Source organism: Saccopteryx bilineata, chromosome 2, assembly GCF_036850765.1.
Source record: "Saccopteryx bilineata isolate mSacBil1 chromosome 2, mSacBil1_pri_phased_curated, whole genome shotgun sequence".
NCBI classification, from domain to species: domain Eukaryota; kingdom Metazoa; phylum Chordata; class Mammalia; order Chiroptera; family Emballonuridae; genus Saccopteryx; species Saccopteryx bilineata.
In genome coordinates, this window is record NC_089491.1 from 78,651,671 (window position 1) to 78,675,708 (window position 24,038).

At 39.5% G+C, this 24,038-nt stretch overlaps 1 protein-coding gene across 7 annotated transcripts in view; it reads left to right on the forward strand.

The window, feature by feature from the left end:
• The window catches only part of CNTLN (centlein), a 363,805-nt gene that overhangs the window by 221,740 nt on the left and 118,027 nt on the right, over positions 1 to 24,038 (forward strand). For all 7 annotated transcript variants that reach the window (XM_066257308.1, XM_066257310.1, XM_066257311.1 and 4 more), the window contains one exon: positions 22,433 to 22,524. In XM_066257308.1, the coding sequence (XP_066113405.1) occupies positions 22,433 to 22,524 (92 nt within the window). The remainder of the gene's footprint in view (positions 1 to 22,432; positions 22,525 to 24,038) is intronic.

Genomic DNA, 24,038 nt, shown 5'->3' on the forward strand with positions numbered 1-24,038 from the left:
TCAAGGCACATATGAGAACAAATCTGAACAAATAAAGTGCCTCTGCTACAAGTTGATTCTTTTCATCTCTCTCACTTCCTGTCTGTGTGTCTTCTTTCTCTAAATAAATAACCAAACAAACAAATAAAATCATGAACTACTTCATGATTTGGCTTGTTGGGCCTGGGCCATAGTAGTAGCCAAAGGCAAAGGTTGCCACTTTAGTTACATCAAAGGGTTTTGATTTTGCATATCCAGCACAATATTTGCCATTTTCACCTTTTTAATAAGAACCATAGTGAACCATGAGAAGTTGGCATTCTGCAAAGTAGTTTCCTGTAGATCATTACTAGGAATCAGGAGGTGATCCATCAGTGTTACACAGTTGTGAAGGGCTTCACTGATAATAATGGGTAGAAGAGTAAGAGAGTTAAGGTTATAAAAGTGTTAAAAGAGTTATGTGAGGAGCAGTTAACAAAAGGACTTCATAGGAGATTTGACAGGTGACTAAAAAAATGTTGAGTATGATGAGAATTCAGAAGAGCGTCTATAGCTGGAGGAAAAATATGGTTAAGGAAGATCCCACAATGATTTCTAAAGCAAATGGGGGTTATCTCCATGGTGCTCAGGATCCAGTTTATGACTATAATACCCCGTGGGTTGATGGTGGTCCTCCTGGTTTGGGATGAACCCCAGAAGCATTCCCTTTCTTTTCATATACAAAAGATAAATGGGAATCTAGTATTTGGGATGCCCAAGGGAAGGTGCATTTATTAAACTCTTGTTTATGGCTTTAATGGCAATGTTATCCTCCTCTTCCTATAAAATTGGGTTGAGGTTGTTGTTCTGCAGGAAAATGTACAGAGGTTTGGCCATAAGAGATTGGAGATCCAATTTCAGCAATAAACAACTGGCACAAGAAAACCTTGTAGTTGATGCTTAGTTGTGGGTTTGGGGAAAGTTAGGACACACCATGAAGCCTATCTGGACCTAGGGACAGCCTTTGTTCTGATATCTAATGCTCTGAATATCAAACCTGGGTTTGGACAAATTACTTTTTCTCTAAGGGCACCTATATCCCTTAAAGGCTAAAAGCTTTAGGAGGTGGATGCTATTCTCCTGTGAGAAGATTTGAGAGGAAGAGCAAAAAAGCAAGTCATCCACCTCTTTGCAACAAAGTAGAACCCCTAGAGAACTTCATATCATCCAGATTAGCCCTCAGGATTTGAGAGAAATACGACTGACTCTCAGTAGAACCCTGAGGCATTACTGTCCAGGTGAATTGTTCTCCTTCCCAAGTGAAGGCCAATAGATACCGGCTTGCTTTGTCAACTGAAATACTGAAAAATGCATTGCATAAGTCCATCACAATGAAGAATTTACTTACAGTGTGTATGGCTGTTAGTGTATAAGGGTTAGGAACAGCAGGATAACAAGGGATAACTTTATTGCTTGGAGGTCCTGGGCAAACTTACAGCTCCAGCCTTTGGGTTCTCCCACAGGTAAAAGAAGAGTATTATGAGAACTCTAGTGCAAGGGATAATAACAAGGCCATGGGTTTTGTACAGTTTTATTATGGGCTTTGTACCATGGAGGGCTCTTTTATTTGTGGGTTATTGATTGATTCTGGAAAGAGACTTTGAAGGTTATATTTGAATCTTGATATGTATTCTACCAATATCAGTTGAAGATTTTGCCCAAAAAAGAGGGATGGCACCTGAACCAATAGGGACAAATGATCAGTGCTCCCTGAGTTAGCTATAGTATTGTCAGAAATGGAGCATATAAAAGTTTTCCAAGGGTCATTTAATTCACCTGATTGGCTAATTGTCAAATTCTAGAATTATTTCTCTTTCTGGAGAAAAATAAATCCAGCATGATACTTTTATAGTAAGTCTTGGGCTAATAAATGAGTAGGGGCACAGGCCCTGGCCGGTTGGCTCAATGGTAGAGCGTCGGCCTGGCGTGCAGGAGTCCTGGGTTCGATTCCCGGCCAGGGCACACAGGAGAAGCGCCCATCTGCTTCTCCACCCCTCCCTCTCTCCTTCCTCTCTATCTCTGTCTTCCCCTCCCGCAGCCGAGGCTCCATTGGAGCAAAGTTGGCCCGGGTGCTGGGGATGGCTCCATGGCCTCTGCCCCAGGCGCTAGAGTGGCTCTGGTTGCAACAGAGTGACACCCCAGATGGGCAGAGCATCGCCCCCTGGTGGGCATGCCGGGTGGATCCCGGTCGGGCGCATGCGGGAGTCTGTCTGACTGCCTCCCCATTTCCAACTTCAGAAAAATACAAAAAAAAAGAAAGAAAGAAAGAAAGAAAGAAAAAAAAAATGAGTAGGGGCAGAGGAACTAAGGAAAAAATGGCATCTCTCAAAGGGCCTAAAGAAAAAGGGATAGATAGGTTCAAAGACAGGAACCTGTTGAGGTTTATAAAGATCTCCACATTTATACTATTTTAGTACTTTGAGGCAGGAGCTGTTTTACAGCAGTGGGTTTGTCTACTGAGAGTGTGGGTTTCTGTGTCAATAAAGACAGAGAGAGACATTCTCAATCTGGAGAGTGGTTTCTCTGAGTTGGGTAAGAGGATGTTTGGGAAGAGCCTCTGCAGTTCCTCAGAATCTTGTTATTGAGAATTAGGACACTGGAAAGACTGGTTAGAAGGCTGTAGGTGTCTAAAGTGCTTAAATTTGTGACAATCTCTTTTCCAGTGTCATGGCTATTTGCAAAAAAAAAGCAGAAACCAAAAGTTTTTGGTTTTGTATAGGGAACTTCATTTGCCAGAGCTGAAAATTGAGAATTTTAATGGTCTTTCTTTTGGGTGACTTGCCTAGGATGTGAGCAAGATGATTTGCCAAATTAATTAAATTTAGAGTAGACATAGTTTCCCATTCAATTTTGGTCCTTTTAACTAAAGGAAAAGTCTCAGTTCAGCCAATTGTGTAATAAACAGAGTTAAAAGCTACCTGGATAGAATCAACATCTGAAAGAACAGCAGAATTTTCTTGGAAGACAATCTGAAGTTAATTTAATAGTCACAAACAGGTTCACCATACTTTTGTGAGCAAGTCTGAATTTTATTCCAATCAACCAGCTTTGGGAAAGCCTTAGGACAGGGGTCAGGAAACTTTTTGGCTGAGAGAGCCTTGAACGCCACATATTTTAAAATGTAATTCCGAGAGAGCCATACAATGACCTGTGTACGTTATGCATTATCCAATAAAAATTTGGTGTTGTCCCAGAGGACAGCTGTGATTGGCTCCAGCCACTTGCAACCATAAACATGAGTGGTAGAAAATGAATGGATTATAATACATGAGAATGTTTTATATTTTTAACGTTATTATTTTTTTTTAACTAAAGATTTGTCTGCGAGCCAGATTCAGCCATCAAAAGAGCCACATCTGCCATAGGTTCCCAACCCCTGCCTTAGGAATTACCCGATGAAGATGGTTAGAGATCTCATGAACCTGATCATATAACTTGTCATTGGGTTAGTCTCCTGGTTGTAATTATAGAGACCTTCCACGGTTTTTCAAATCAACAGTTTTCATCCAATACTGAGCCTAGACTTTACCAGCAGGCATGTGAAATAGCTTATATAAATCAGAAACTAGGTTAAAAGTTTCAATGACTATATCAAATTTCAGCAAATCTGTGGGGATCCTGTTACTTTGGGGAAATCTTTGCATATTGATTACAGTTCAGGTGTAGTTCAAATAATATAAGAAATTGGGGATTTAGCCTTTTCATCGTCAGAAGGCTTAATTTTAAAGAGACTGAAGGCAGAGCCTGATACGAAAAAGACAAGGGAGAGGACAAGGTGCAGAAGGAGAGAAACATGAGACGTCCAAACCTTTTTGTCTTTTTTTAATCATTAGTTTTCCTCGGTTAGTCTTAAATTTTTATTTTTCAAAGAAAGAGGCAATATTAGATGCCTGATGACATTTGGAAGCCTCAAAATACTAATCACAATAGGCATTACATTGAATTTTGCCAATTTCAGAGATTTGGTTGTACAATTATGTTTTAAGAAAAGTAAGTTTGGGAATTTCAAAAGTTCTCCATAATGGTTATTGTTGTTCTGAATTACTTTTGGTCACATAGGTCCATTTAGTTATAAGTTCACATGAGGATGGACCACTGTTTTTAAACATAAAATTGGTGGAAGGCCCTGTGTGGTTTGGGGGGGAGGGGGAACATACCCTCAAAGTATTTATAGAATTATGATCCCATTTTCAGAGGCTTTTTCTCTAGATCAAAGGCCCAGACAGCCTGCAGGCCAAATACAAGCAAAGTTTCAATGGAAACAGCCTAATTCCAAAGGAATCAGACCAGAAGCTGAATATCATAGTCCCAATGGAATAGTTCAGGTCCAAGCCATTCTAGTGAACCATCTAGTCCCAGAATTAGGCCAAAGTGCTGAGGACATACACACAAGGCTGTAACCAGAAAAGGAGGAAGTCTTACACTGGATCTCAGATAGAGCCTGGAAAGCTTTAAAACTCAAAGACAGAAGAAGCTTGAATACAGGAGAAAGACTTACCCTCAGATTCTGTGGTTGTTAGAGAAGTAGCAGTGGTTTCTTGCTTATGTTTCTGCAGATCAGTTGTGCTTCAGGCTGTAGTTCTGTTGCTTGACTGGACCATCTCAGCTTCAGGCTGCATATTGGGTTCACAGTGCTCTACACATCTTAATCTCAGGCAAGGCTGAATGAAGCAGTGACTAGCTGGGCATGTTATTTTCAAAAACAGGTATTGGAATCTTCCAAGGGGAGAACAGAAGCTGACTTAATTTCTAGACTTACTATCGGCACATTCTCATATATACCCACATTCCTTTGGTCAAAGCAACTCACATGGTCAAGTTTAACATTAATGACCCTGGCCAGCTAGCTCAGTTTGTTAGAGCATTGTCTTGATACACCAGGGTTGTGTGTTCGATCCCTGGTCAGGCTCATAGAAGAAGAATCAACCAATGAATCCATAAATAAGCAGAACAACAAATGGATATCTCTCTCTCTCCCTTTCTCTCTCTTTAAAATTGATAAATAAAAATTGGCCTGACCTGTGGTGGTGCAGTAGATAAAGCATCGACCTGGAACTCTGAGGTCACTGGTTCAAAACCCTGGGCTTGCCTGGTCAAGGCACATGGGAGTTGATTCTTTCTACTCCTTCCACTTCTCTCTTCTCTCTAAAATGAATATAATGAAGTCTTAGAAAACAAATAAATTGCCCTGGCCGGTTGGCTCAGCGGTAGAGCATCGGCCTGGCGTGTGGGGGACCCGGGTTCGATTCCCGGCCAGGGCACACAGGAGAAGCGCCCATTTGCTTCTCCACCCCCCCACCCTCCTTCCCCTCTGTCTCTCTCTTCCCCTCCCGCAGCCAAGACTCCATTGGAGCAAAGATGGCCCGGGCGCTGGGGATGGCTCCTTGGCCTCTGCCCCAGGCGCTAGAATGGCTCTGGTCGCAGCAGAGCTACGCCCCGGAGGGGCAGAGCATCGCCCCCTGGTGGGCAGAGCGTCACCCCCTGGTGGGCGTGCTGGGTGGATCCCGGTCGGGTGCATGCGGGAGTCTGTCTGACTGTCTCTCCCCGTTTCTAGCTTCAGAAAAATACAAAAAAAAAAAAAAAAAAGAAAGAAAGAAAATAAATTTTAAAAAGCTCAACATCAATGGAACAGAGATCTATACTCCTCCCATGAAGGTAGAGGAGGAGGGAGTAAGCATTTGCTGAGTAATAATCTACCATAGTGTGATATAAGAGTATGAAACAATGAAAGAAAATATGCTGGGGCTGTTAGTATTTGTTATAAATACATGGATTTCTACATGGTCTGGCTTAACCCAGGAATAAAGCATCTAGGGATGGAATAAATGGATTGTAAATTTTAGATTGTCCTTAATAAATATTACTTGAAAAAAAACCACTGGGAGTTTCATAGCAGTAGAGTAGCATAAAAATTGAATTTAGAATCTCTGGCAAGTATCTCAAGTTTACTTACTATTAAGGAAAGATGGTAGGCAGATGCATACCAAAAGGACATGATCAAAAAATTAGGCTTTGAATATCATTATCCTACTTTCTCATAGTTGAGTCAAGGGTATACTTTTAGGCACATTAAGGTTTTTTCAAATGCAGCCAGTTTTTTTCCAAAACAAATAAAAGTGTTAAAATATTATTTAATTTTTACAATAATTAATCTTAAATAATTCTTATGAACATAACTATTTACACAGTCATTAATATATTGAGGGTATACTAAAGTACCTAAAAATTTAAAGAGAATAAACAAGAAGTTTCTAAACCTATGCAATACATTTTATAAAGGGGAAGGTCGGAATGCAGTTTTGTTTTCTACTAGTTATACTTACTATCTGATCTAGCATAAGAACATTCCTCCTGTTCCTCTTCTTGGTTTGTCATTGTGCAGACTTTCCAATATTATATTACTCTCCTATTTAGTGACTTTCTACAAATACAGGATAATAAAAACCAGATTCTTTTATCCCCTTGTAATATAGACCTTGCCTACCTCTTTAGCGTTATCTTTTGTATGTTTAGCCTTACTTTCCAACCTGGAATGGAAAAATCAGCCAGATAAAACCCCGATGTGATTTACCACTGAATATTTTGAAACAGTTACACCTAGTACTTCCTTCTTTTTCTTGTTAGTTCCTGTGGAAAAGACCTACTTATCTTTAATGACTAGATTAGAATATAACCTCCAATTGGAAGCCTTCGTAGTAGAAGAAAAAATAATTATTTCCCTACCCTTCTAAATTTGTAACTGATGCCCTGTAACAATAAACAAATTCACAAGAAAAAAAAAAAAAGGTGGCTTAGAATTGGGATTTAAATACTGTCTTCAGCTTAACAAAAATAAAGGGTGTGGAGGAAGCCAGTGATGGGAATTGTGACTAGGAAAAAGTAGAATGAAAAAGAAGAAGGTTTATTATGTGATGTTAAGTCAGTACTTTCTTTTTTTTAATTAATTTATTCATTTTTTTAGAGAAGAGAGGGAGAGACAGAGAGAGAGAGGAGAGACAGAGAGAGAGAAGGGGGGAGGAGCTGGAAGCATCAACTCCCATATGTGCCTTGACCAGGCAAGCCCAGAGTTTCGAACCAGCGACCTCAGCATTTCCAGGTCGACGCTTTATCCACTGCGCCACCACAGGTCAGGCAGTACTTTCTTCATTGCTAAGAAATTTTGGTGTTTTAGGTATCCTTCTCTTCCTGGTACAGAGAGGGAGATATCCTTACAAAGGGAAATTTACATTATAAATGTAAATTATCCTTACAGAAGGTTAATTTCTGAGCTTCTATGTTTGCTATTTCTAAAAACAATATGTCAAATAATTCTTATGCCAAAGAGATATATGTTTTGGAATGGCATATTCTGTTTTCCTACAGCTTAATGTGGTTTCTTTTTTGTATCCTCAAAGTATTCTATATACATCACACATATAAAATGAATACTTTATGTGAGTGATCTTTTTGGTTGTTGTTGTTATGTTTAAATTTATGCTTCCTTCTAGTTGCTATCAAAAATATATATCTATATTTATAGATATATATTAACTAATGAAATTAAAAATGATAAACAGTAATTTTAAGTAATTTTAAGATTAAGAACTAATATTTGATAAATCAAAAATATTAATACTAGGAACATAGATAATATTGAAATCAGTTGAAACAAAAGTAAATTAATTAAGACAAGTATTTTGTGACATGAAATATACATGAAACCAGAAACACAAATTAAAATGTTAAACTTTACAAAGCTAATTAATTTAAATTTTAAAATAATAATTCAGATGTCATAAAACACTTAAATATGGAAAATAAATTATTTAAAATATTTAATAATGATGAGTTGAATGAATGGAATAAAAGTAACAAGAGGATGCTACACATGTCCTCCTAGCTAGCTAAAAGAATTAGAGATAGCTTTTTCAAGTCTTCCTTACCCTTTCTCATGAATTAATAGAATTGAGAACCTTAATTAAATACATTTTATTTATTTATTTATTTATTTATTTGTTTGTTTTTGTATTTTTCTGAAGTTGGAAACGGGGAGGCAGTCAGACAGACTCCCGCATGCGCCCAACTGGGATCCACCCGGCATGCCCACCAGGGGGCAATGCTCTGCCCATCTGGGGCATCGCTCAGTTGCAACCAGAGCCATTCTAGCACCTGAGGCAGAGGCCACAGAGCCATCCTCAGGCCTGGGCCAACTTTGCTCCAATGGAGCCTTGGCTACAGGAGGGGAAGAGAGAGACAGAGAGGAAGGAGAGGGGAAGGGGTGGAGAAGCAGATGGGTGCTTCTCCTGTGTGCCCTGGACGGGAATCAAACCCGGGACTCCTGCACTCCAGGCCAACGCTCTACCACTGAGCCAACCGGCCAGGGCCAAATACATTTTATTTTCAAGACAAAGAATCTTATTTAGTGTCTGTACTTTACAGTGAAGAAAAAAAAAAATACTCTCTACCTATTCTTCTCTTATCGTTCTTCATAGAAAAAGATACAGATGCTCTTCATATGTTGAAAACATTAAGCCAACAATGCATTTAATATACCTAACCTATCAAACATCAAGGCTTAACGTAACCTACCTTAAACATGCTTAGAATACAGTATCCAAAAGACATTGGCAACACAGTACACTGCAGTACCCTTATGAACATGTGCTCGATTGGGGGCTGCTGCTCACTGCTACTGCCTAGAATCACAAGAGAGATTATATCTCATATCACTAGCTCAGTAAGAGCTCAAAATCTTAAATTTGAAGTTTAGTTTCTGCCAAATACATATCCCTTTAACACATCATACATTTGAAAAATCAAGTCAAACCATCATTGTAATTTATGAATCATTTATACTTTCATTGTCTTTTCAGAATAGTTGTGGCATGTAACAATAATGGTTTCCTTCCTTTTCTTTTTCTTTTTCTTTGTCCAAATGAGGGGGAGAGGCAGACTCCCACATGTCTCCCAACCAGGATTGACCCAGAAAGCTCCGTTTATGGGATCCCAGATAGGAATCTCTGTCCATCTGGGGCCATGCTTGAAACTGAGCTATTTTTAGTGCCTGAGGTGGAGTCTCCACAGAGCCATTCTCAGTGCCTGGGCCAATACACTCAAACCAGTCAAGCCTGCCTGCCGGAGGGGAAGCAAGAGACAAAGAGAGAGAATGAGGGAGGGGGAAAGGGAAGGGTGGAGAAGCAGATGGTCGCTTCTCCTGTGTGCCCTGACTGGGAATTGAACCCAGGACATCTACACTCCAGGCTGACACTCTACCACTGAACGAACCTGCCAGGGGTCACAGTTTCCTTCTTTTTTAACATTATTTGATTATACTGATTCCTCCAAGGCTCTTGTCCAGATAAAATCGAAGTGAGTGTGTTGGGTCTCAAGAAAATATGCTTAGCACCATGGTCATCTAATAACTGAGATTCTTTTCTCTCCATCAGTAACAGTAGTTATTTCTTCCTCTTCCAACTCATTCATTAGATATGGAACTTTATTTTTTGTTAGCTTCAGGTTACTTCTCCGAGAAGATTGATTTTAAGTAGAGTGTGCTGATCTGCTTTTATCTTGCCTAGGAAACAATGGTTAATTAACACAAAAATTGTTTTCATGGCAGGTCTTGCTGAATATTACATATATATTTCTATTTACTTATCCGAAACAGTACTATTAGTTTTTATTCTGTTGGTCAAATAGGTTTGTAAACATGATATGTATGTTTGCTCGCTTGTGACTTGTGTTGGGTTTGGGGGACAGGCTGTGGGCAGGCCAGGTTGTTGTAGCCTGAGGTTTGGTTTTGGGACTAAGCTTTTCCCCACACCCTTGACTGATTGTATGATCTGGGTGGTGCACTCTCATGAGGAATCCAATTATGCCTTGGATAAGTGACTTTGTATCGGAGACTTCCTTGTTTGTATATTGGATTAAGGGATTTTGGTTTTCTACACTATAAAGTGGGACAGACCAGGAGCTCAGACACACAGTTCCTGCTATCACAATTGCAGGGGCTCCCCTGATCCCTTGCCCTTCATGGGAAGAGCTGGTTTTCTGCTTTTCCCTTGTCTTCTTTTGTGGTTTGCCTGTCTTGGTGAGACACCAATAAATAGGATGGCCCCCCATCCTCTGACTCCGCCATTTCTTTATCGTCTGCCCGAATCCAATGGGAACCTGCATGTGAATGGTTACGATGGCGGCTCCTGGCCTTACATATTCACAACACTCTGATAGCAAATGTATGAATTTTTTCCTCCACTCAACAGTCATTTCATTGATTTTCTGAACACCAACTCAATATACTACAATTTAATTCAACTCAAATCTGACACTAACTACCAAGAGTTAGCACAGACTCACAGGTTAAGAGCTCAGTCCCACAAGATTGCCCCCACTTCAGATGGCAGTAAATAAGTCCTGGCTCACTACCAGTGTTGGGCAAATGAGTTTTGTAAAATACGATTTTTATGTTTGCTCCCTTATAGTTTCGCATTGAGGCTGGGCAGCACCAGGTATATGTGGTCTGTGAAATTGCAAATTGCCTTCCTGCTTGGGGGACGCCATTGTTTTGCTAATGTATGCTGAAGGAGAGGTTTTCATGCCAGTGTAAAGCCAGGAGCCATGGCCAGGGCCACCATCACAGCCGCCTGGCCCATGCAAGTTCACATTGAATTCGGACAGTTGGTAAAGAAACGGCGGAGTCGGAGGATGGTGGGTCATAGTCTTTAATCCTAGCTTGCATCCGGCAGGCAAGTAAAAAATACACACTGGGCTCGAAAACCCACTCACATTCAGTGCTCACAAAGCTACTGACTTATCCGAGTTTCCTAGAATCAAAGGTTTCTAGCTCACCAGCCTTATTCACCCCTGTTCCCCATCTCCTTCCTTCTCCCTGCACAAACTGCACACAAACTGGCATCTCACTCAGCACTCCACCATCTTGGCTGCTTCTCCTGGCCACATGGCCTCTTTCTGCTCTCTGCTCTGCTCCCTCTGCTCTCTCATGCTAATCATCCCAGGAACCAAGAGAGCAAGCTCCTATTCTGCCCCTATTTTATAGGGTAGCTTCACAACCTTTAATCCAATATACAAAATAGGGAAGTCTCTAATACAAAGACACTTCTCTGAGGCGTGTTTGGATTGTACCGCCTGTTGGGCAGATAAAATGTATTATGCTCACTTTGTTAAAGAGGCCGTTGCCCAGGTGATATTAATGTGTGTTGAGAATTGTAGCCTGGGGCTTGGTTTTGGGATTAAGCCTTTCCCACCCTTTTTTGATGTAGGGTGGTACAATCCAATCATGCCTCAGAAAGTGACTTTGTATTAGAGACTTCCCTATTTTGTATATTGGATTAAGGGTTTTGAATCTACACTATAAAATAGGGGTAGAATGGGAGCTTGGGCTCTTGGTTCCTGAGATTAGAAGAGAGAGCAGAGGAGAGCAGAGAAAGGCCACGTGGAGGAGGCCAGGAGAAGCAGCCAAGATGGCAGAGTGCTGAGTGAGATGCCAGTTTGTGTAGAGTTTGTATCTGGGATAAGGAAAGGAGATGGGGAACAGAGGTGAATAAGTCTGGTGAGCTAGAAACCTTTGATTCTAGGAAACTCGGATAAGTCAGTAGCTTTGTGAGCACTGAATGTGACTGGGTTTTGGAGCCCAGTGTGTATTTTTACTTGCCCGCCGGGTGCAAAGCTAGAATTAAAGACTATGGCCCACCAGTTTTTGGCTCCGCTGTTTCTTTGCCGACTGTCCGAATCCAATGCGAACCTGCATGGGCCAGGCGGTGGCTGTGATGGTGGCCCTGGCCTTGGCTTCTGGCTTTACACTGCCCCACATCAAAACGGGTGGGAAAGGCTTAATCCCAAAACCAAGCACCAGGCTACAACGATCCTGCCTGCCCCCAACACACATTAATATCACCTGGGCAACGGCCTCCACATGGGCAGTGCCATCTTTAACAAAGTGAGCATAATACATTTTATCTGCCTGTAAGGCCAGGAGCCGTCATCGTGACCATTCACATGCAGGTTCCCATTGGATTCGGGCAGACGATAAAGAAATGGCGGAGTCAGAGGATGGGGGGCCATCCTATTTATTGGTGTCTCACCAAGACAGGCAAACCACAAAAGAAAACAAGGGAAAAGCAGAAAACCAGCTCTTCCCATGAAGGGCAAGGGATCAGGGGAGCCCCTGCAATTGTGATAGCAGGAACTGTGTGTCTGAGCTCCTGGTCTGTCCCACTTTATAGTGTAGAAAACCAAAATCCCTTAATCCAATATACAAACAAGGAAGTCTCCCATACAAAGTCACTTATCCAAGGCATAATTGGATTCCTCATGAGAGTGCACCACCCAGATCATACAATCAGTCAAGGGTGTGGGGAAAAGCTTAGTCCCAAAACCAAACCTCAGGCTACAACAACCTGGCCTGCTTATAGCCTGTCCCCCACACCCAATATAAGTCACAAGCGAGCAAACATATATATCATGTTTACAAACTTATTTGACCAACACTGCCCAACAGCCAGAAAGTTTTGAAGAGAGAGAAGAAGAGGCAGAAAGAAGCCATGTTTGCAGAGTGATAGTAGAGAGAATGCAGAGTGCTGAAGAAGAAGCCGTGTTGGCAGGGAAAGTGTAAAGCCAGTGGCCACGGCTACCATCAGAGCAGCCTGGCCCATGCAGGTTCGCATTGGATTTGGACAGTTGGCAAAGAAACAGCAGAGCCAAAAGCTAGTGGGCCATCATCTTGAATCCTAGCTTGCACCTGGCGGGCAAGTAAAAACACACACTGGGCTCTGAAACCCACTCATTCAGTGCTCACAAAGCTACTGACTTATCCGAGTTTCCTAGAATCAAAGGTTTCTAGCTCACCAGTCTTGTTTCCCATCTCCTTCCTTCTCCCTGCACAAACTGCACAAACTGGCTTCTCACTCAACACTCCGCCATCTTGGCTGCTTCTCCTGCTCTCCTCTCTGCTCTCCTCTCTGCTCTCTCCTCTAATGATAATCTCAGGAACTGAGAGAGCAAGCTCTTGTTCTGCCCCCATTTTATAGTGTAGAAATCCAAACCTTTAATCCAATATACAAAATGGGGAAGTCTCTAATACAAAGTCACTTATCTGAGGCATGATGGGATTGTACCACCCCACATCAAAAAGGGTGGGAAAGGCTTAGTCCTAAAACCAAGCCCCAGGCTACAAGGATCCTACCTGCCCACAACCCGCCCCCAACACACATTAAAATCACCTGGGCGATGGCTTCCATGTGGGCAGCGCCATCTTTAACAAAGTGAGCATAATATATTTTATCTGCCCAACAGAAAGAGAAGGTGAGCAGATGGGGAACCAGAGCTGAGGGACTTTGTGACCTCCGCTGAGACTGGTGGGGCCTTTGATTCTAGGAGAAACCAGAGAAGATTCTCCCGCTTTGGAACCCGAGAATGTGTCAGGGCTTTGGGAGCTCTGAATGAGTGAAAGGGAATTGTTTCTCTGTGCGTTTGCCTGTTGGCCGGTGTGAGACTTTAATAAAGGAATGGCCCATCATTCTTTGGCTCCACTGTTTCTTCACCGTGGGTCCAAATTCAACAAGAACCTGCATGTTCATGGCCATGAAGGTGAGAGTGGTGGCCTCTGGCCCTACAACCAGTATCTCTAAAGAATCAGCTAAAAATTAGTGTTTTTATAGCCCCTCTTCCTCAGGGTCTGATGATTTGCTAGAAAGCCTCACAGAATTTAAGGAAACACTTTACTTATTATTACTGGTTTATTTTAAAGAATATGGTTTAAGAACAGCCAAATGGAAGAGATGCATTGGGTAAGGTAGAGGCAGGAGGGGCATGAAGAATCCATGTTCTCTCATAGCACCTTGTATTCACCAATCTACAAGCTCTCCAAACTCAGTCATTTAGGTGTTTTTTTATGGGGGCTTTGTTACATAAGTATGCTTAATAAAATTGTTGGCTATTGGTATCTGAACTCAGTCTCTAGTGCTAAGGATGGGGTTGACAACTCTAAAACTCTAATCACATGGTCTGTTCCTAGGATAACCAAACCCCATCCTAAAGTTATTTAGGGCCTACCAAGAGTCACCTTGCTAGAGTAAATTCAGATATTGCTGAAAGAGGCTTGTTCTGAATAACAAAAGATACTCCCCTCACCCTTATCAAACAAAGGACACTTCCCTCACCCTTATCAGTCAGGAAATTTCATAGGTTTTAAAAGCTCTGTGCTTGAAGCCAAGGGAAAAGACCAAATATATTTTTCTATTTTATGGCAGTTAAGTTCTAAAGTAAAACCTACTCACTGTTTTACCATTCTTAAAAGTGAAATATATTAGTAATTTTTATCCCAACATGGAATCATTTGTGTTAAGCTCCACATAAGCAAACTAAGACTAAATACCTAACCTAATGGCAATTTCAATCTCTCGAAAGAATGTAACATTTTACTAGTCAATCTGAAACAATCTGGTCAGAACTAGTGAGGTAATCTGCTGATGGACCCCGTCTTCCCCTGAAGGAAGGTGATTGTATGGCCAGCAGTCACAGCCGTTGCAGCCATGCACATGTACATTCCCATTGAATTTGGACATGTTAAGAAACAGTGGAGCCAAAAAATGGTGGGCCATTCCTTTATGAAAGCCTCGCACTGGCCAACAAGCAAACGCACAGGGAAACAATTCCCTTTCACTCATTCAGAGCTCCCAAAGCCCTGACACATTCTCTGGATCCAAAGCAGGAGAATCTTCTCTGGTTTCTCCTAGAATCAAAGGCCCCACCAGTCTCAGCGGAGCTCGCAAAGTCCCTCAGCTCTGGTTCCCCATCCGTACACCTTCCTTTCCCTGCCAACACGGCTTCTTCTTCAGCACTCGGCATTCTCTCTACTCTCACTCTGTAAACATGGCTTCTTTCTGCTTCTTCTTTTCTCTCTCTTAAAAAAAAACTTTCTGTCATGAAAACTTCACCTCCAGCAAATATTAGCAAAACAATGGCCCTTCCCAAGCAGGAAGATAATTTGCAATTTCACAGACCACATATACCTGGCACTGCCCAGCCTCCAATGCATACTATAAGCAAGCAAAGGTAAGAATCATATTTTACAAACTTATTTGACCAACAGTGATCTTGCCAATAACAATTCCCTTGCTTTTTGATAAGTTTCTTCTCTTACTCCCTTTCTACCTGTAAAAGCTTTTCATTTTCTACAGCTCCTGAGAACGTTTTTCTATTTGCTAAATGGTATGGTACTGGACTCAAAGTGTTGAATAAAGCCAGTAAGATCTTCCAGTTTACTAAGTTGAATTTTGTAACAATAATATTTTTAGGAAATTGTTAATACACAAATTGATACCCTTTCTTTATCTCCCAAGTTGATGTAATCACAAAGAAATCTTTAAGAATGTGTATGCAGGAAGCATCATAAAATTATTTTTAAAATAATTGTAGAGGAGGAAAATTCATTGTCCCTCTTATCTTTCTGAGTTCTTAGCTGAAACCCCTGTAATAAAAGACAGATTAAGAAAAGAAAAACAAAGAGAAATTTATCAACACATACACCTCATGTACACATGGGAGATACCCAAGAAAAAGTGAGCAACACAAGGAGGTGGTTTTAGAATTCAGGATTATACACCGTTTTAATATAGAAGGAAGAAGGGATATAGCCCTTTTAGGGGAGAGTAAATAATTTTAGTAAAGATAAATAGGTTCCTAGAAGATTAAATGAGAGGTATGAAATTTATGACAAAGTTTTTCTGGGTGTGGTAGACACTGCTAGTCTCCTGTCTTGTGATATTGGAGACCATAGGGGAGTTGGGAGAAAGCCTTTCCCTACATTTGCTGGTTTTCAAGTGCCTGCAGTTCAAAATAATCATTATATCATAGTGACATATTCTCCACCCTTTATAAATGAGAATGGATTTAAAAAATAATTTGTAAAATAGTTAAAAGAGAATTTAAAGGAAAGAGTGGAGATGGCAGAAGCATTTAGGTTAATTTTTACAATAATAATTTATTTTTCAATTATAGTCAGAATACAATATTACATTGGTTTCATGTGTATCACCCCAAGACTAGATATTTATAACTTACAAAGTCACCAGCTCAATAAATCTAGTACCTATCTGACATCATACATAGTTATTATTATATTGTTGACTATATTCTCTATGCTGTGCTTTACATCCCACAACTATTCTGTTAACTACTAATTTGTACTTCTTAATTCTTTCACCTTTTTCGCCCCCCAACACCGTTCCCCTCTGGCAACAATCAAAATGTTCTCTGTGTCTATGAGCCTGTTTTTGGTCTGCCTATTTAATTATTTATTTATTTATGAGATTCCACATATAAGTGAAATCATATGGTATTTGTCTTTTTCTGTCTGACTTATTTTACCTAGCATAGTAACCTCTAGGTCCACCAATGTTGTGATGGCAAGATTTTATTTTTCTTTTTTTTTAAATGGCTGAGTCATATTTCATTTTATATATGCAATGCTTTTTTATCCATTTATCTATTGGTGGACACTTAGGTAGGTTACTTCCATATCTTCGCTATTGTAAATAATGCTGCAATGGAATATAGGCACATATGTCATTTCAATATAGTGTTTTTGGTTTCTTTGTATAAATACCCAGAAGTTGAATTACTGGGTCCTTTTGTGTCTCTTCCTACATTTTGTCTGGTGTAATTATTGTTACTCCATATTTTTTTTCTTTTTATTTTCATGAAATATCTTTTTCCATCTCCTTTCAAACCGTGTGTCTTTTGATCTAAAGTGAGTCTTTGTAGACAGCATATGTAAGGGTCTTATTATGTTATCCATTCAAGTCAATGCATGTTTTTTGATTGAAACATTTAATCTATTTGCATTTAAAATAATTACTGATAGATATGTATTATTGCTAAGTTATTATTCATAATGTTGACCTTTTATTTATCTTCTTCTTAAAGAAGACCCTTTAAAATCTCTTCTTATACTGGTTTGGTGGTAATGAATTCCTTTAGCTTTTTCTTGTTTGGGAAGCTCTTTTATCTGTCCTTCAATTCATGATAGCTTTGCTGGGTAATCTTGGTTATAGGTACTTGCTTTTTATCACTTTCAATATTTCTTGCAAATCCTTTCTGGCCTGCAATGTTTCTGTTGAGAAATTAGCTGACAGTCTAATGGGAACTCCCTTGTAGGTAACAAAGAGTTTTTCTTTTGCTGCTTTTATGATTCTTACTTTGTTGTTAACCATTGCCATTTTAATTATGATATATGTCTTGGTGTGGGCCTTTTTGGCTTCATCTTGTTTGGGACTCTCTGCACTTCCTGGACTTGTCCATTTCCTTTACCAAGTTACGGAAGTTTTCCATCACTTTTTCAAACAGATTTTCAATCACTTGATCTCTTTCTTCTTCTGGTACCCTCTGATATGAATGTTGGTACACTTGAAGTTGTCCCATAGGTTCCTTGATACTATCCTCATTGTTTTTGGATTCTTTTTTCCTTTTTCTGTGCTGCTTGGGTGGTTTCTGCTTTTTTATCTTCCATATCACAAATTTCATCCTCTATGTTATCTACTCTACTGTTAATTCCTTATAATGTATTCTTCGTTTCAGTTTTTTTATTCAATTATGATAATTATGACATTTTTTATGTTTTCTATTTCCATTTTTATATTTTCTATCTCTTTGTTGAGGTTCTCACTAAGTATCTCTACTTTTTCCCTAAGTTTGTTGAGCATCCTTATAACCAGTATTTTGAATTCTGTATCTGATAGATTGCCTGTCTTTATTTGTTGGGCAGATAAAATATATTATGCTCACTTTGTTAAAGATGGCGCTGCCCACGTGGAGGCCGTCGCCCAGGTGATATTAATGTGTGTTAGGAGCGGGCTGTGGGCAGGCAGAATCCTTGTAGCCTGGGGCTTGGTTTTGGGATTAAGCCTTTCCCACCCTTTTTGATGTGGGGTGGTACAATCCCATCGTGTCCCATATAAGTAACTTTGTATTAGAGACTTCCCTATTTTGTATATTGGATTAAAGGTTTGGATTTCTACAGTATAAAATGAGGACAGAACGGAAGCTTGCTCTCTTGGTTCCTGAGATTAGCATGAGAGAGCAGAGAGCAGAAAAAGGCCATTTGGAGGAGGCCAGGAGAAGCAGCCAAGATGGCGGAGTGTTGAGTGGGAAGCCAGTTTGTGCAGAGTTTGTGCATAGAAGGAAGGAGATGGGGAACAGAGGTGAATAAGTCTGGTGAGCTACAAACCTTTGATTCTAGGAAACTCAGATAAGTCAGTAGCTTTGTGAGCACTGAATATGAGTGGGTTTTGGAGCCCAGTGTGTGTTTTTACTTGCCCGCCAGGTGCAAGCTAGGATTAAAGAAGATGGCTCATCAGTTTGTGGCTCCATTGTTTCTTTACCGACTGTCCGAATCCAATGCGAACCTGCATGGGCCAGGCTGCTCTGATGGTGGCCCTGGCTGCTGGCTTTACATTATTTTATTTAGTTTGTTTGTTTGTTTGTTTGTTATTACAGAGACAGAATGAGGGACAGATAGAGACAGACAGACAGGAAGGGAGAGAGATGAGAAGCATCAGTTCTTCATTGTGGCACCTTAGTTGTTCATGATTGCTTTCTCATGTGCCTTGACTGGGGGGCTACAGCAGACTGAGTGACCCCTTGCTCATGCCAGCGACCTTGGGCTCAAGCTGGTGAGCCTTGCTCAAACCACATGAGCCCACACTAAAGCCAGCAACAATGGGGTTTCGAACCTGGGTCCTCTGCATCCCAGTCTGATGCTCTGTCCACTGTGCCACCGCCTGGTGAGGCTTATTTAGTTCTTTCTCTGAAGTTCTTTTCTTTATTTGTTTTTTATTTGGGACATGTTTCTTTGTCTCCTCATTTTGGCTGCCTCCCTCCTTCTATGTATTAGGTAGGGCTGCTATGTCTTTCAGCTAAGGTAGAGTTTGCTTATGTAGTTGGTGTCTTTAGAGCCTGTGGCACAGCTTCCTCAATAACCCAAGCTGGGTGTTTCAGCTGTGCCCTCAGTGTGAGCTGGGTGCACCCTCCTGTTGTAGTTGAGCTTTGATTGCTGTTGACTTGGGGGGATTTACCCACAGTCTGATGGGCTGTGAGGATGGACTCAACTACAGTGGAAGAGCTGCTGTGCAGAGGCCAACCCTACAGAGCAGAACTAGCTTCATTGGGGCTCTAGTACCTGATGAGTTTGCCTCTTGAATATGTTGCTTTTGGAGGTGGTTGGGTGTGCTTTGGTGTGGTCTGAAGCTGATTGTTGGGTGTGCTGGCTCTGAGGCCTTCTAGGAGATGCAGGTAGAGGTTAGCTGCTGCCTATGCCCTGCCTGGGGCCACCTGGCACGAGCTACAGAGCCATCTGCAGATTGTTGCTATTTGTGCTGGACTTGGAGGTGCCTGAGAAAGGCCAAGCTATGAACCGAGGCTGGTTTCAACTAGTGTCAGGCCTGAGGTCACTTAGTAAGAGGTACAGGGCACAGCAACACCAGATGATGCTTGTTTGTAGTTTGTGAACCTTTGAGAAATTTTTAGGTAAATCTGCAACATGAGCCAAAACAGGCCATTTGTGTGGAAAAGACACTGGAAACAGCATGGGTGGGCCTACATGTTGAGGGTAGGGGTGGCAATATTTCAGGGAGTCTCCAGGGCAAGGAAAACAGTATTAGCCAGGTTGAAGGAGACTCAGCTATGGTGCCCCTTGGCCAGCTCTGTGGGGGGGAGGGCTCAGTAAAAGAACAATGGCCTCCGTCAGAGCTCTAGCTGGGAGAAAGCTGCTACTCTAACTGTTGCCCAAAAGCCAGACAATTAAGTTTCTTCCTTTATGTCCCTGGTCCTTTCAAGCCACTGCCCTAAGCTGTAGCTCAGAGCAAGTGAGTGCCAGTAAGTCCATGCCTGGGTTCTTTAAGAGGAACACCTGGACTTCAGCAGCTCTTCCTCTTAGCCAAGATCCCTGCTGCTTTTTTACAGCCAAAAGTTACTGGGAATTCTCTTCTCAACATTGGAACTCTGGGGTAAAGTGCTTGGTGTGGGCATGGGACCCCTTTATTCTCAGGGGGAACCTCTTCAATTGAGGTATCTCTCCCAGTTTTAAACCACCACACGTGGGTGTGGGACCAGCGTCTTCTGAGTCTCCATCATTCCTACAAGTCTCAATGTTGCTTCTTCTTTATATCTTTAGTTTTAGGACTTTCGTTCAGCTAGACTTCAGGAGGTTCTGAATGATAGTTTTTCTGTAGTTTAATTGTAATTTGGATGTGGTTATGGGAGGATGTAAATACCACATTTACCACCTTCAACCAGACCAATTTAGATTAATTTTTAATGTAGTCCAAAAAACTTTAAAAACCCCCCACAAAAAACAGGGAAGCTAGAATTTAAAAAAAAAAATTAAATAACTATGATTAAGCAAAGAAAAAAAGTGGAGCCTGACCTGTGGTGACAGGTAGATAGAGCATCAACCTGGAATGCTGAGGTAGCTGGTTCAAAACCCCAGGCTTGCCTGGTCAAGGTACATATGGGAGTTGGTGCTTCCTATTCCTCCCTCCTTCTGTCTCTTTCTCCTTTCTCTCTAAAATATGAATAAGAAAAATAAAAATAAATACTTAAAAGAAAAAGAAAAAAAGTGGAAAGAGAAAAAACTCCTGAAAAAAGAATGTGAGAATGAATTTTTATAGTAGTAAAAGGAAAGTATGTAGAATAAAATTTAAAAAATAAATCTTCAGTAAGGTGATTTCTACCATAGGAATAAAATAGAAGTGTGTATTTCTAACTATTCCGCCCTGTTCACTTTACCAATCCTCAGGTCCTTGACAGGGAAAAGAATCCAAGGGGCAAAGAGTTGGTTCCTTGCTTTTCTCTGTGCCTGGGCCTAACTACTTGAGTATTCTTTGTAAAACCCACCAATGTGAGAAATAAACTTCTTGGCAGACAACCACAAGTGAACATGGTCAGTCAGATCAACAGTGGGCCTTGCATGTACCCAGGAGCACAACGCAGCAACCAAATTTATTTTTAAATCAACCTTAAGCCTTTATTTTAATAGTTATTGTTAGCACTCTATGTTCTTTGAGTATAGGACTATTTTCTTAGTACTTTTGAGAATAAATAACACACTTAGAACTATAGCAGGTTTAAAAGACTAGAACAGATGAAATATATTTGCATATTATTTCTATACTGCTGAAAGAGTGTTGTAAATGAATTCAGCACCATGGTGTTAGGGGACTAGAAAAAGAAACTTGGGAACCAATAGAATATTATCAAGGTAAAGGTACATATTCCCCAGGTGACAAATTCTACCTATTCTAGCTTTTTTATCCTTTGGAATATCCTTAGGATAGTGTTCTATTTATTTCAAGAGTACAGAAGTTTTAATTGGATATGTCATGTTTCAAAGACAAAAGAAATGCCTAATTCACTCTAACAAACTTGTTAGTCACTGTTTATACCAAGAGGATTTCTACTCTACAGAGAATAATATTGTTTTCTTTTTCCTTTGTTGATAAATCAAAGTTTTATACTGACCTACAGCAGCCAAGCATACTTTAAAGCAAAATCATTTAAGTCTAACACAGATCTGTATCCTTTTAGGCTTATGCATTTTTTGTTCCTTTTTTATTCTTGGAAAAATACTGTATCCCAAATATAATTCAGTAAGAAAACGTTAAATTTGTCACAATAATTTATCTGATAAAAATTATTTATAGGTTTTAATATATTTCAATTTTAATAATATTAACTGAAGTTTTATGAGTTTATTTTTAAGTTGATATGTGACTTGTATATTTTTTCGTGGTTGAAAAGATTTCATAGTCAAATGCCTGGAGAGTATAGGAGTGATTTCTAGAAATCACCTCACCCATTACTTGGTTTTTTATTTGTTATAAAGTCACAGTTTTTCTTGCAATGTGATTTTTACGGTTTACTCTGCCCAATGCATGATCTTTTACTTGGAAAAAAGAAAGGTGGTAGGGGATGTTACAGTTTCAGTCCACCATAATTCTCTCACTGTTTGCTTTGTTCAGCAATCACTCTGATCCTCCTGGCAGGGAACAGACCCAGAGAACAAAACTAGTTGTGACTTGTGTAGATAAAAAGGCAATGAATTCTGCTTTTAAGGCAAAGGGGAATAGTCTACAAAAGAATGAAAATAGGAATAAAAGTACAACATTGTTAACCTGCAGATCTATTGTACCTTTGAAAATCTTATATGGAAAAAAAAAGTGACACTACAAAGATACATAATTACGTGACTGAAAATCTTAAAGCAAAAAAGGTCAGCATTTATTTATTGGCCAAATTCTTGACGATAAAATAGACTAGATTATTCATAATTGAAAAACTGGAGAACCCTTTTCCTTAAAATGACAGGACAGTGTTTCAGCAGTGTATGAGGTGCCATAATATGTTATTTATTCTCTCCCAGAACAACTCTTTAGATATGGTAAAGATGATGGGGTCAAGAAGAGTACTCCAGAGAAGAATAGGAAAGAAATGTCGGAGCAGACATTACAGAAGGTAGTCTAATCTTTAAGATATTGAGCTGAGCAAGTTAAATCTAAATTTTAACATAAAGGATTGTATTTTAAAACGAGTGTGCATGAACTTAAACCTTGTGTGAATCCTTAATTTAAATTCATAATTCAAAATCATTGGCTTGCCAAAATGGGGTAAAAAAATCAATTTTAGTGAAATAAATGTGGAAACACTTGTGCTTCTGTTGACAGATTAAAAATATTTGCAAAGATGAAATAAAGAGAATGACAACAGAAATTATAAAAATTTGCACTGTAGTGTTTATTAGCTATGACTTAGCAGTTTTACTTTAAAATGGGGCATATGAGACTATGTTATACTTTACCAAGCATACATATTTACAACATTTGAACAAAAAATATAAGGGTTTAACTTCAGCACAGTAAAACGGTAATATGTTTATAATTATAATTTTAAACTTGAAAATTTATTATCTTATTTTGGACGAAAATTTATACCGATATGATTTAGTATAGGTATCTCTGTTTTAGTTGAACCATCCATGTAAATAAACCCTATACTTACTTTACATCATGCCTAGGATTAGTAGTAAAATGTTGTTTAAAAATCTTAAGATTTATATTTACAATTTTATGCGTAATTTATATTTGTGTTTAAATACATTGTTATCAAGTTAAATTAAGTGGAGTTGGCTGCATTTTAGCAGTTTTTGCTATTATTACAAAGAAAATGTTTTTTGAATAAGTTTTTTCTTGCAACTGATTACCATTTGGCTACACTGAATACTTAAAGTTTAAATTGTACACATATATATATAAACAAAGATATTAATGTGGCTACTTATATTTCTTATATATTTATACATTTGTGAGTTGACTTGTAGAAAATCTAGTGATTTACAGCAGGTGATGGGATTTCTTATACTTCTAACACTTATCATATGGTCAGGTAACAAGACTGTCATTTCATTATTACTGAATTGCCATTATCAGAGTAACTTAGTATTTGAGAATAAGAAATACTTAGTTCATTTATCTTAAAGTAAAATTAATAATTGAAATAATGTATATACTATCAGCTAGAATATCATATACTTTATCCTAGTTTACCTTCTTTGTTTCAAAATGATATTTTTATTTGCCAGTTTTTGTATAATTTTCATCTCTATGGATATATAACACTATGGTACTACTTACTGCTTTGGGGCTGAAAAATCTAAAAAAATCTATGATTTCATTGCAACTGCCATAAATGACTACCACCATAGTGGATTCAGAAATCCATTTAAATTCTAAAAAGCCAACAGAAATTACCACATTTCCCCATGTATAAGACACTCCCATGTATAAGATGCACCTTAAATTTGGGGCCTGAAATTTGAAAAAAAAAAGTATTACATAAAGTTATTGAACTCAAGTTTTATTCATCATAAAATTCATACAACTCTTCATCACTGTCAAAACTTCCCATCCATTAGCTTATCTTCATTTGTGTCTATGACAAATCAACTGTCTTCAACAATGAATGTAAAACAA